This window comes from Ranitomeya imitator, chromosome 10 (genome assembly GCF_032444005.1).
Source record: "Ranitomeya imitator isolate aRanImi1 chromosome 10, aRanImi1.pri, whole genome shotgun sequence".
Classification (NCBI taxonomy): Eukaryota; Metazoa; Chordata; class Amphibia; order Anura; family Dendrobatidae; genus Ranitomeya; species Ranitomeya imitator.
The window spans coordinates 120,988,507-121,002,368 of record NC_091291.1 but is presented as its reverse complement, the minus strand read 5'-3'; the positions used below and the strand labels follow the sequence as shown (position 1 = coordinate 121,002,368).

The window sequence follows — 13,862 nt, the reverse complement described above, 5'->3', positions numbered from 1 at the left end:
CCCTGCAGAGTAACGCTGCTGTGGATCGCTGCCGTATAATAACTACCACTTATGTTTTTCTCAGTTAAAGATGACAGACCGGACGTGCGGGATCTTCTGTCAGACCTACAGGATATCAGCGACAATGAACGGAAATCCAGCTCTGCAGAATCGTCCTCAGGTAACGGAGCGTGTTTCTTTGGAAATGATTATTGTGTTACAGCGGGTGACACGGGACCCTCGTTTTTGGGATCAGTGGGCGTCCCGGTGGTTGGGTAATAAATGTTAGTTAGCCAACCACTTTACTCATGCTTAATATTACAGCTGATTAGTATCCCTGATTGTTTTGTTTTGTTTGGCCCTAAATGAGAGGGGATCTTCTGTGAAAACCTAGTCACAGGATGTTGTTTCTTATTGATCGGTGAGGGTTCAAATATCTGGGACCTCCACCAATCGTCAAAACAGACTTTTTATTTATGCCAGGGCATTTTTATCCCTGTAATAGTGGAGTGGAAGTGCTCAAGTGCTGTGGGGCTGCTATAAAAAGCCAAGGATATCGTTTGGCTTATAGCGGGGATAAACGTTTCTCGTTGTGCGCATTGGTGCAGGTCCCAGGAGTCGGACCCCCCATCTATCAATAAGTTATCATCTCTCCTTGGGAAATCCCTTGATCGTTTTTACTATGATTTCAGCGGGGTCTGTGTCAGTGGAGGAAGAGGAGACCAGCTCTGAGGAATCAGAAGAAGCTGAAGAAGAGGAGGAAGACGATGATGAGGAGGAAGAGGAAGAAACTGCAAGCAACTCTGATGCTGTATCAGAACAGACTGCTGGTAGTAATATTGTCACTGTCACTTATGACGCTTCTACATGTGGTCCCACAGTCCCAGCAATCTCCCTAATTATGTGCAGGGAAGAAAATTGTCCATTTTGAAAACTCATTTCTTAATAATGAAGATAAATGATTCATTTTCTGTGTTAACCATCTGCTCTCTTCCTGTAAGTTTTGTTTTGCTAAAAATATTGATACAATCATCATCATTATAATTGATGGTTTTGATTATTTTGCAGAGGAGATCAGCGATGAAGAGATGAGCGAGGAAGAGGAGAGAGCGAATGGGAATCGCGTTCCTATCTGTAAGAGTCCTGTATGGATCTACATGCTGTAGTAGATGTGATCGTTGCTCTTTCCATCTTAGAAGGACGACAATGGAATAAGTGATGTTACCCACATTACATACATCCTGTATTGGCCAAATTTGCAGCCTAGAAGTTGTCATGCATGTGAGGCCGGAAGCATTGCACGTTGTCCGGTCTAGAATTACCAGTCTGCAGACACGCTGCGTGACTGCAGACGTGTGAATACTCCCAGCACTGGACCGTGCCTGTTAGATGGGTTCTGGGCGGGAGTATGTAAATCGTATACTTCACTGCTGTTTGCAGAGTGACTGCAAACTTCTCATTCTAGACCGGACAACCCCTTCAAAGGGAATCTGTCATCAAGGTAATACTATCTGATATGAGAGCAACATAAAGTTGGAGCAGAGACTCAGTACTGAGTCTCGTACTGGGCTGGCTGTATTTTTTATGTAAACACTTAAATCCGCTTCTAGTCCTCTGTGAGCATCTACTGTGTTGTGCTCAGTATTCATGAGCTTTGACTGTCCCCACTTCTTCTATTACTTGATATCTTTCTGCCTATTCACTGTGTTGGTTGAAATCTCTCCATCGGCATGGGGAATGGGACACACACACTGCATAGGCAGAAATCTTTTGCTCTGAGACATGTCTTCTGGCTAACCTTGTCCCCATACTGATTGACCAATTTCTGCCTATACAGTGCATAGAAAGAAAGCTATCAAAGGAATGTAAAGCTATCAATCAATGGAATGTGTGGAAATAGCTCATGATTACGGAGTACAGCACAGCAAAGGTTCACACTGAGAGGATTAGCGGAGCTGCAGCAGACAAAACGGTGATGTTTTGTGAACTACAGCAAGAAGCCCAGTTATTGACCCAGCTTTGGAATTGGGGTCTCTGCCCCTATATCATGTTGCTTTGGGGACAGATTCCCTTAAACTACATCAGTCAAATGTTCAGGGAGTTATCTGCAGCTTTGTCGGTATCAGAACCTTTCCTTATTTTGCAGTTACAGAGTCCAGATTTGATCATGACTCTGCCGAGAGTGAGGAAGAAGAGGAAGAAGAAGAACAAATTAGGATTGCGAGCCCACATTCAAATGTTCAGGCAGAAGGTGAATTTGTCCCCGATCCTCCTGTCGTGACACCTGTCGAGTTGAAGCAAGAATTGCCTAAATATCTTCCAGCACTACAGGTGATATAAAGGTCACACGTTCATTAATAACACAGCGTTCTTGGTCTGAAATAATCATTTAACCTATTTCTATAACATTTTACCAGGGCTGCCGCAGTGTGGAGGAGTTTCAGTGTCTGAATCGAGTTGAGGAAGGGACCTATGGAGTTGTGTACAGAGCAAAGGACAAGAAGACGGGTCAGCAAAGCTGTTTGTTGTGCTACTATTGTGACATGCACATGCCTATTTGCATTCATTGTTCTTTTCTCAAATTGTTGTTTTACTCTGTAGCTTCTACTTGCATTTATCCTGCCTAGTTGTCCCATATTTTGCCCCTTTTCAAATTAAGTTATTTGCGGCATATAGAAAACATGAATAAAATTAATTTGTGTATCCGAGCATACAGGGTCCCATGTCGGGAAACTATGGTTTCATACCTTGTCCACCAGTGGCAAAAATATTAACTTGTAGGCAAAAATATTCATTTGACATTTGTATTCAATCATTCTAAGGCATTTTGAATTTTCCTATTGTTTTCCAGATGAAATTTTTGCTCTCAAGAGATTAAAAATGGAAAAAGAGAAGGAAGGATTCCCTATAACTTCCCTCCGTGAGATCAACACCATATTAAAAGCCCAGCATGAGAATATTGTCAGGGTGCGGGTAAGTATCAGAAACAGCGCTGCTGAAGAATCCATGGTGGTCAATGTCAGACTGCAGAAATGGCTTTACTCTGTCGCCTCATTGGGGGACACAGGACCATGGGTGTTATGCTGCTGTCCACTAGGAGGCGACACTATGCATAATCTGAAAAAAATTAACTGTGGCTCCTCCTCTGCAGTGTGTGTATGTATATATGTATGTGTGTATATATATACACACACACACACACACACACACACACACACACACACACACACACACACACACACACACACACACACTACAGACCAAAAGTTTTAATTTAAAGATTTTTCTGTATTTTCATGACTATGAAAATTGTACATTCACACTGAAGGCATCAAGACTATGAATTAACACATGTGGAATTATACACTTAACAAAAAAGTGGACTGTCTACTTGCGGTGGATACCGTGTAGCTGCACCAGTCTTCTGCGCGCCTTTTTCCTTTCCTTCAACGGCTGGACTTCCACATCATTTAGTGTTTTCCTCAACACTCTCCAGTTGATGCAAACTAACTGTATTGGGGCCCATTATGTGGTTCACATCACCTCAGCTATATATCTAGCACACTGATGAAGGTCCACGCGGACCGAAACGTTTGTGACTACTGTATGTACATTAAATATTCCCCTTTGCATCACATTTCTGGAGTGTGCCAATTATAAATTATTTCGGCGCCAGGGAACAGACGTGCAGGGACCGCACAGCACCGTGAGTATAATGGGGAGTGCTGCGCTGCGCGATATTCACCTGCTCCTTGTTCCGGCACCGCTCCATCCTCCATCTTCAGCGTCTTCTGCAGTGACGCTCAGGTCAGAGGGCGCGGTGACGTGGTTAGTGCGCGCCCTCTGCCTGAACGTCCGTGCAGAAGACGCTGAAGACGTAGCGGCGCCGGAACGTGGAGCAGGTGAATACTGAAAGTGCCGGGGGCCTGAGCGATGAGAGGTGAGTATGTGATTTTTTTATTTATTTATTTTTTTATCGCAGCAACAGCAAATGGGGCAAGTGTCTGTATGGAGCCATAATCAACGTTTGTGCAGCACTATATGGGGATAGAGTTGAGCGACTTTTACTTTTTTTAGGATCGAGTCGGGTTTCACGAAACCCGACTTTCTCAAAAGTCGGGTCAGGTGAAATCAGCTGATTATTGCAAAAAAGTCGGGGGCCGACTGAAGCACGAAACCTAATGCAAGGACAGGAAAACACCTACAGTGCCCATTTTAATGCCAAAAACATCAATTCGTATTACTGAAGCTTGTCAATCTTAATTTACTTTATAATAATAGGCATTGAAAACGGGGTCATTTGGCTAAAGTTGCGGGGGGGCGGGCTGGCCCAAGATTTTCGTGGGCCCAGGAAACGCGGAATACGTCACGGCAGTGGAGCAGGGAGAGGTAAGTATTTCAACTTTGCAAGTGCTGTGATGCTGAGCAAGCAGGGGTGGCCCACCAGTTGGCATTGGCACAGGGCCCCTCATAGTACAGCGGTGTGTTTGACGGCGGGTGGCACCTCCCACTGCCAGAGACACTTTTGCGTACTGTGAGGGGCCCAGTGCCAGTGCCAACGAGTATGCCCCCCCACCTGATGAAGGAACCTGCACTTTCATCTGCACCTTCCTCTTTGTCCCCGTGTAAGGTGGTATAGTATGCGGGAAGGGGAACCTGACATTCAGCAGGGTCAGATTCTGGCTGTGTAGAGTGCAAGGGGAAGGTAGTGGTCTGGGTCAATGTACCAGCAGACTCATCTAGCAGTGGCTGGGCAATGGGCAGGATGAGGAGGAAACACAGACATAGCCCCCCCCTCCCCAAAAAAAAAAGTAGGCTAAATGCAGTTCAAAATGGGTAACAGGACTAAACAGGTGGCATAGCATTGTTCGGTGGAGGACAATTGTAATGAGTGGCGCAGACACAGTTAGTAGGCCCAAAATAAAAAAGTAGGCTAAATGCAGTTCAAAATTGGTAAGAGGAGTACACAGGCAGCATTGCTTTGTTCAGTGGAGGACAACTGTAATGAGTGGTGCAGAGAGACTTAGTAGACCCAAAATAAAAAAAGTAGGCTAAATGCAGTTCAAAAGTGGTAACAGGAGTACACAGGCGGCATAGCTTTGTTCAGTGGAGGACAACTGTAATGAGTGGCGCAGACAGTTTGTAGGCCCAAAATTAAAAAGGAGGCTAAATGCAGTCTAAATTTGGTAACAGGACTAAACAGGCGGCATAGCTTTGTTTAGTGGAGGACAACTGTAATGAGTGTCACAGACAGTTATTAGGCCACAATAATAAAGTAGACTAAATGCAGCTCAAAATTGGTAACAGGAGTACACAGGTGGCATTGCTTTCTTCAGCGGAGGACAACTGTAATGAGAGGCAGACACAGTTAGTAGGCCCAAATAAGTAAGTAGGCTAAATGCAGTTCAAAATTGGTAACAGGACTAAACTGGTGGCATTGCTTCGTTCAGCGGAGGACAACTGTAAGGAAGGGCTGACACAGTTACTAGGCCCAAATAAGTAAGTAGGCTAAATGCAGTTCATAATTGGTAACAGGACTAAAAAGGCAGCATTGCTTTGTTCAGCGGAGGACAACTGTAATGAGTGGCTGACACAGTTAGTAGGCCCAAATAATAAAGTGGGCTAAATGTCTGCCAAAAAATTATTCATAAATAAACAGGCGGCATAGCTAGGTACAGGGGTGGGCTCCTCTGCTGAGTAGCAGACAGTGGTAGTTGGCGCAAAGTATTAACTGGTCTAAAAGGAGGCCAGGGCCCCTGTATATTTTTACGATCATCTGTCATTTCAACAAATTTGTATTGGCAGTGCCATTGAAGGATTTAATAGCAAAGACTACACAGTGGTGGAGCAGGGAGAGGTAAGTATTGCAAGTGGTAGAGCACTGTTAGAGCTGGGGGGAACACTCTCTCGTGGGCGGCGGTACTGGCACATGGCCCCTCATATTACGACGGTGTGTCTGACGTTGGTTGTGCACCACCACCATCAGAGACACTTCATTGTACTATGAGGGACCCTGTGCCAGTGCCGTCGCCCAAGAGTGGGCACACCCACCTGTCCAGGCAAACGGCACTCGCACGGGTGCTTGCGCCAAGTGGTGATCACAGCCCTGTGGGGGGAGTCGGACCATTAAGGGAAATCCATGATTGGTTCATTTTAATAAAGGTTAGATCATCAACATTTCGGGTAGCCAGACGTGTCCTTTTTTCGGTCAGTATTGAACCAGCTGCACTGAAGACTCTTTCTAATAGCACACTAGCAGCTGGGCAAGAAAGCTCCTGTAATGCATATTCTGCCAATTCTGGCCAGGTGTCTATTTTAGATGCCCAGTAATTAAAGGGGAAAGACCTGTGAGGGAGAACATCGATAAGGGAGGAAAAGTAGTTCATAACCGTACTGGACAAATGTTGTCTCCTGTCACTTTGAATTGATGCAGCACTACCTGTCCTGTCTGCGGTCATTGCAAAATCACTCCACAACGTGGTCATAAAACCCCTCTGTCCAACGCCACTTCTGATTTGTGCAACTCTAACACCTCTGCCCTGTTGCCCCCTACAGCTCGTGTGAGAACCATCAACGCCGCTGTGTACTGGGAATGCCTGAACCAAACGGTCTACAAGAGTTGCTTGTTTGATAGCCAATATTTGCTCAAGGTTCTCATGTGGCATGATATTTTGTAATTTTACATTATATCGTGGATCCAGGAGTCAGGCCAACCAGTAATCGTCATCGGTCATCATTTTGATAATGCGGGGGTCCCTTTTTAGGATACGCAAGGCATACTCAGCCATGTGGGCCAATGTTCCAGGTGTCAATTCACTGCTTGTGCTGGGTTGAGGAGCACTTTCTTGCAAATCAACATCACTTGTGTCCCGCAAAAACCCTGTACCCGACCTTGCAACGCCACCAGTTTGTATTGCCCCCTGAGAAGCATCCTCCCATAAATATTCATCCACATCATCCTCCTCCTCTTCATCCGCCACCTCATCCAGGAGAGTTCCCTGAGCAGACAATGGCTGACTGTCATCAAGGCTTTCCTCTTCCTCTGGTGCAGACGCCTGCTCCTTTATGTGCGTCAAACTTTGCATCAGCAGACGCATTAGGGGGATGCTCATGCTTATGATGGCGTCATCTGCACTTACCAGCCGTGTGCATCCCTCAAAACACTGAAGGACTTGACAGAGGTCTTGTAGCTTCGACCACTGCACACCTGACAACGCCATGTCTGCCATCCAACTGCCTGCCCGTGTATGTGTATCCTCCCACAAATAAATGACAGCCCGCCTCTGTTCGCACAGTCTCTGAAGCATGTGCAGTGTGGAGTTCCACCTTGTTGTAACGTCGATTATTAGGCGGTGCTGGGGAAGATTCAGCGATCGCTGATGGTTCAGCATACGGCTGGAGTGTACGGGCGACCGGCGGATATGCGAGCAAAGTCTTCGCACCTTCAGGAGCAGGGCTGGTAACCCTGGATAACTTTTCAGGAAGCACTGCACCACCAGGTTTAAGGTGTGAGCCAGGCAAGGAATGGGTTTCAGTTCTGAAAGGGCAATGGCAGCCATAAAATTTCTTCCGTTATCACTGACTACCTTGCCTGCCTCAAGATGTACACTGCCCAGCCATGACTGAGTTTCTTGCTGCAAGTACTCGGCCAGTACTTCCGCGGTGTGTCTGTTGTTGCCCAAACACTTCATTTGTAACACAGCCTGCTGACGCTTCCCACTAGCTGTTCGATAATGGGACACCTCGTGTGCAACACTGGCAGCTGCGGATGGAGTGGTCATGCGACTGCGCTCTTTGGACGAGCTTTCGCTTCTGGAGGAGGAGGGGTGGTGAACGCCTACAGCAAACTGTTTCCTAGACCGTGGGCTAGGCAGAACTGTCCCACTATGGCTGTCCCCTGTGGACCCTGCATCCACCACATTGATGTGGTGGACGTAACGTCCCTGGCCATGCCTACTGGTCCATGCATCTGTTGTGAGGTGCACCTTTCTACTGACTGATTGCCTCAGTGCATGGATAATGCGGTCTTTGACATGCTGGTGGAGGGCTGGGATGGCTTTTCTCGCAAAGAAGTGTCAACTTGGTAGTTCATAGCGTGGTACTGCGTAGGCCATCAGGGCTTTGAAAGCTTCGCTTTCAACCAACCCGGTAGGGCATCATCTCTAACAAGATTAGTCTAGCAATGTGGACATTCAAACCCTGTGTACGTGGATGAGAGGATGAGTACTTTCTTTTCCTAACGAGAGTCTCTTGTAGGGTGAGCTGGACTGGAGAGCTGCATATGGTGGAACTAGCGGGGGTGGTGGTGGACATGGCAGATTGAGAGAGGGTTGGTGATGGTATTCTTGATGTTGGCCTACATACAGTGTTTCCTACCAAGAACCTTGTGATTCCCTGACTGCTTTGGCCTTGCGAGGATACCTCCACATGTGCTGCTGGTGGTGTCCTAACCGGTGGGCTTACAGTGAGGGAAGCAATGTAGCGTTGCTGACTACCTTCATTCTGAGCAGGTGCACCAACGGCACGGAACGTTTGGTAGTTAGTCCAGGCTTGCAAGTGCATGCTGGTTAAATGTCTATGCATGCACGTTGTATTTAAATTTTGGAGAATCTTCCCTCTGCTAAAGGTCTTCAACTGTTCAAACTGTTCTTCAACTATATCAATAGTAAAAGAATAAAAACTGAAAATGTAGGCCCCTTAAAAAATAGTGAGGAAAGAATGGTTGTAGATGACGAGGAAAAAGCTAACATATTAAACACCTTCTTCTCCACGGTATTCACGGTGGAAAATGAAATGCTAGGTGAAATCCCAAGAAACAATGAAAACCCTATATTAAGGGTCACCAATCTAACCCAAGAAGAGGTGCGAAACCGGCTAAATAAGATTAAAATAGATAAATCTCCGGGTCCGGATGGCATACACCCACGAGTACTAAGAGAACTAAGTAATGTAATAGATAAACCATTATTTCTTATTTTTAGTGACTCTATAGCGACAGGGTCTGTTCCGCAGGACTGGCGCATAGCAAATGTGGTGCCAATATTCAAAAAGGGCTCTAAAAGTGAACCTGGAAATTATAGGCCAGTAAGTCTAACCTCTATTGTTGGTAAAATATTTGAAGGGTTTCTGAGGGATGTTATTCTGGATTATCTCAATGAGAATAACTGTTTAACTCCATATCAGCATGGGTTTATGAGAAATCGCTCCTGTCAAACCAATCTAATCAGTTTTTATGAAGAGGTAAGCTATAGGCTGGACCACGGTGAGTCATTGGACGTGATATATCTCGATTTTTCCAAAGCGTTTGATACCGTGCCGCACAAGAGGTTGGTACACAAAATGAGAATGCTTGGTCTGGGGGAAAATGTGTGTAAATGGGTTAGTAACTGGCTTAGTGATAGAAAGCAGAGGGTGGTTATAAATGGTATAGTCTCTAACTGGGTCGCTGTGACCAGTGGGGTACCGCAGGGGTCAGTATTGGGACCTGTTCTCTTCAACATATTCATTAATGATCTGGTAGAAGGTTTACACAGTAAAATATCGATATTTGCAGATGATACAAAACTATGTAAAGCAGTTAATACAAGAAAAGATAGTATTCTGCTACAGATGGATCTGGATAAGTTGGAAACTTGGGCTGAAAGGTGGCAGATGAGGTTTAACAATGATAAATGTAAGGTTATACACATGGGAAGAAGGAATCAATGTCACCATTACACACTGAATGGGAAACCACTGGGTAAATCTGACAGGGAGAAGGACTTGGGGATCCTAGTTAACGATAAACTTACCTGGAGCAGCCAGTGCCAGGCAGCAGCTGCCAAGGCAAACAGGATCATGGGGTGCATTAAAAGAGGTCTGGATACACATGATGAGAGCATTATACTGCCTCTGTACAAATCCCTAGTTAGACCGCACATGGAGTACTGTGTCCAGTTTTGGGCACCAGTGCTCAGGAAGGATATAATGGAACTAGAGAGAGTACAAAGGAGGGCAACAAAATTAATAAAGGGGATGGGAGAACTACAATACCCAGATAGATTAGCGAAATTAGGATTATTTAGTCTAGAAAAAAGACGACTGAGGGGCGATCTAATAACCATGTATAAGTATATAAGGGGACAATACAAATATCTCGCTGAGGATCTGTTTATACCAAGGAAGGTGACGGGCACAAGGGGGCATTCTTTGCGTCTGGAGGAGAGAAGGTTTTTCCACCAAAATAGAAGAGGATTCTTTACTGTTAGGGCAGTGAGAATCTGGAATTGCTTGCCTGAGGAGGTGGTGATGGCGAACTCAGTCGAGGGGTTCAAGAGAGGCCTGGATGTCTTCCTGGAGCAGAACAATATTGTATCATACAATTATTAGGTTCTGTAGAAGGACGTAGATCTGGGGATTTATTATGATGGAATATAGGCTGAACTGGATGGACAAATGTCTTTTTTCGGCCTTACTAACTATGTTACTATGTTACTATGTTACTATGTCTTTGAGCACTTCTTACAGATAACTTTGCACTGATCATTCGGATCTTGGTTAAAAAATTGCCACACTGCATTCTTCCTACTATGGAACACCTTTTCAGGCATTGCACGCTGTGCTACGTTCACCGGATGGCCACACTGTCCTAAAACTGTTTTTGGTTTTGACAAACGTTTTTGGCCAGATACGGGCCTGCCAGATGAAAGCTGTTGTGATGTAGATGGCTGCTGCAGATCATCCTCCTCCGCTTCTGTGCTACTGGCAGCGGTACCCTCTTCCCCCAAAGGCTGCCAATCTGGGTCAACAACTGGGTCATCTATCACCTCCTCTTCAATGTCATGTGCACCTTCCTCTGTGTCACCGTGTAAGGTGCTATAGCGTTCGGGATGGGGCACCATAGTCTCATCAGGGTCAGATTCTAGCTCAGTACACTGCGAGGGCAATGTAGTGATCTGAGTCAATGGAACAGCATTATAATCTAGCTGTGGCTGTGCATCAGTGCACTCCATGTCCGATTCATCTTGTAATGGGCTTTTAACAATTTCCCTCTCTAACCCAGGCACAGTATGTGTAAAGAGCTCCATGGAGTAACCTGTAGTGTCGCCTGCCGCATCCTTCTCTTTTGGTTTGGGTGAAGGACACTAGGAAGCGACTTGTTCCTGACCGGGAGCATCCACTGACGACTCGCTGCTTTTATATTTGGAACTTTCTGAAGAGGAGGCGAAAGAGCTAGAGGCTGAGTCAGCAAGGAAAGCCAAAACTTTTTCCTGCTGCTCCGGCTTTAAAAGCTGTTTTCCTACTCCCAGATAAGGGAGCCTTCGAGGAATTGTGTAGCCAGATGATGACGCTGGCTCAACACCTCGAGCCTTTTGTGCTATTTTGCTTTTCCCACTACCACCAGATGCTCCACCACCATCAGTACCAGCTCGCAACCACCGCCCACGGCCTCTTCCACCAGACTTCCTCATTTTTGGGAGAATGTAACCAAAATAACAACCGTTATATGGTACTGTAAAACCAGGTAGAAGGTGTATATAAACTTGTGGAGAATTTAAATCTCCCTTCTTTTTTTTTTTGGGAGACTGAACCAAAACTCAGGCCCAGTGTATTACACTACACAATGTAAGTGGCAGAACATGGCTGGAAGATATATGAAAAAATACAAGGGCTGTAGTACAATTTCAATCACCCTACAATGATCTCAGGACAAGTATGGCAGCAATAAAAAGGACTGCTGCACACAAAAATGTGGACAAAGAAACAAGATAGCTGTGCAGAAAGGAGCAACAGGATTTTTGCTTTTAATAAAGCAGTTGGTTTGCACAGCGGCGTACAAACAGCAAATTAGCTATCAGGGAGCCTTATAAGGCAGCCTAATAAGCTACAGAGCTGATGCACAAAAATATAAACTCCACTGTCCCTGCAAACAAATGGTGGTGTTGGACCGTGGAAATCGCTACAGCACAAGCAGTTTCGGGGTTAATCTTCCCTCCCTAACTATATCTCTTCTTCTGATGAAGCTGCAGCAACCTCTCCCTATGCTACGATCGGCAGAAGTAAGATGGCGGTCGGCGGGAACGCCCCTTTATAGCCCCTGTGACGTCGCAGAAAACAAGCCAATCACTGTCATGCCCTTCTCTAAGATGGTGGGGACCGAGACCTATATCATCACGCTGCCCACACTCTGCGTCCTCCTTCATTGGCTGAAAAATGGCGCTGAAAACGTCATACGAAACGCGACTTTGGCGCGAAGATCGCCGACCTCATGGCTGATCCCACACTAGGATCGGGTCGGGTTTCACAAAACCCGACTTTGCCGAAAGTCGGCGATTTTTTTTTTTTTTTTTTTATTTATTATTTGTCCGATCCGTTTCGCTCAACCCTATATGGGGCAAGTGTGTGTATGGGGCCATAACATTTGTGCAGCACTATATGGGGCAAATGTGTCTATGGAGCATCTTATGGGGCCATTATTAACCTTTATGCAGGATTATATGGGGCATATTTTAATATGGAGCATCTTATAGGGCCATCAAACTTTATGGAGTATTATATGGGGCTCCTGATTCAATATGGATATTCAAAAACACTTAACCTACTGATGTCTCAATTAATTTTACTTTTATTGGTATCTATTTTTACTTTTGACATTTACCGGTAGCTGCTGCATTTCCCACCCTAGGCTTATACTCGAGTCATTAAGTTTTCCCAGTTTTTTGTGGCAAAATTAGGGGGGTCGGCTTATATTCGAGTATATACGGTAGCTCAGAGGCAACTGAACATTAGAGCCTGCAAAATGTAAGCGTGGTTGCAAGGCATATGGTGACCCAAAGTAGTGTTATTCCTCATGTGCACAGGTGATCGCTTACTCTGTAGATACTACAATTAACTTTGAAGGTGTTTTCCACAATAGATTTTTTATGGTTCAACTGTGAGCACATCCACTAATCCCAGAAACATGTCCTGCATAGGAGTGGCTGCACAAAATCACTAGCTATAAAAATCAATGGGTGATACGGCGATTTCATTTGTTTTTAAGTCCCCTACTGGTTTTATTGTAAGGGACAGCTCCGGCAATGGGGATGAGGCACCACTATTCTTGGGATTCTTGAGATTACCAGCTGGTAGATCCCAGCCACCTAGTCAGCATGGTACTATCTATTTAAGGGGACACTTTAATCGGTACATTCATGTATTGATAAACAATGTACTTTTCAGAGATATGGCTGAAAAACAATTCTGATTCGGCTATTACCCTGAGCTGCTTTTTTTTTCTTCTTCCCAGGAAATTGTTGTTGGGAGCAATATGGACAAAATCTACATTGTGATGAACTATATGGAGCATGATCTGAAAAGACTTATGGAGACCATGAAACAGCCTTTCCTACCAGGTAGATGAATAGATGGATTTATGTGCCCTCGTGGGCAATGGTTCAGGGTTTCACATTCACAACCCCCATGATCCCCCCCCAAAAAAGAAGCCACTGTTCTCCATTAAGCATTACAGCGCCTTCACACTGCTGATTTCTGTCTCCCAAATTCTTCCACTCGTTGACAATGATAGTAAACCACTAGAAAATCTCTCTGGGTTGATTTTCCTATCACTGTCAGTATGAATACTGGACATTACGGACAGGGATCCATCCAGATTTTAGATATTGCCAGGCAGGTTGTTGCACCATAATTTCCAGGTTTCATTCATAGTATACCCTGCTGAATAACCGTGTCCTCTGTACTGGAGGTTGTAGTCATCTGTCACTGATGTCCTCCATCTACTTAATGATAAAACGTCCCACAATTCAGTCCTCATGTAAAAATGGAACAAGTTTTTAAAAGTCCTAAACTTCTCAGAACTGGAATTGAAGTCCTAAAACTGTTGAACATGAATTAATCGCTGAAGT

At 45.1% G+C, this 13,862-nt stretch overlaps 1 protein-coding gene across 4 annotated transcripts in view; it reads left to right on the top strand.

Moving 5' to 3' along the window:
• Positions 1-13,862, top strand: part of LOC138651386 (cyclin-dependent kinase 11B-like) — a 51,394-nt gene that overhangs the window by 31,975 nt on the left and 5,557 nt on the right. For all 4 annotated transcript variants that reach the window (XM_069741557.1, XM_069741559.1, XM_069741558.1 and 1 more), the window contains 7 exons: positions 65-160; positions 672-809; positions 1,048-1,113; positions 2,126-2,310; positions 2,397-2,487; positions 2,831-2,952; positions 13,247-13,352. In XM_069741557.1, the coding sequence (XP_069597658.1) occupies positions 65-160; positions 672-809; positions 1,048-1,113; positions 2,126-2,310; positions 2,397-2,487; positions 2,831-2,952; positions 13,247-13,352 (804 nt within the window). The remainder of the gene's footprint in view (positions 1-64; positions 161-671; positions 810-1,047; positions 1,114-2,125; positions 2,311-2,396; positions 2,488-2,830; positions 2,953-13,246; positions 13,353-13,862) is intronic.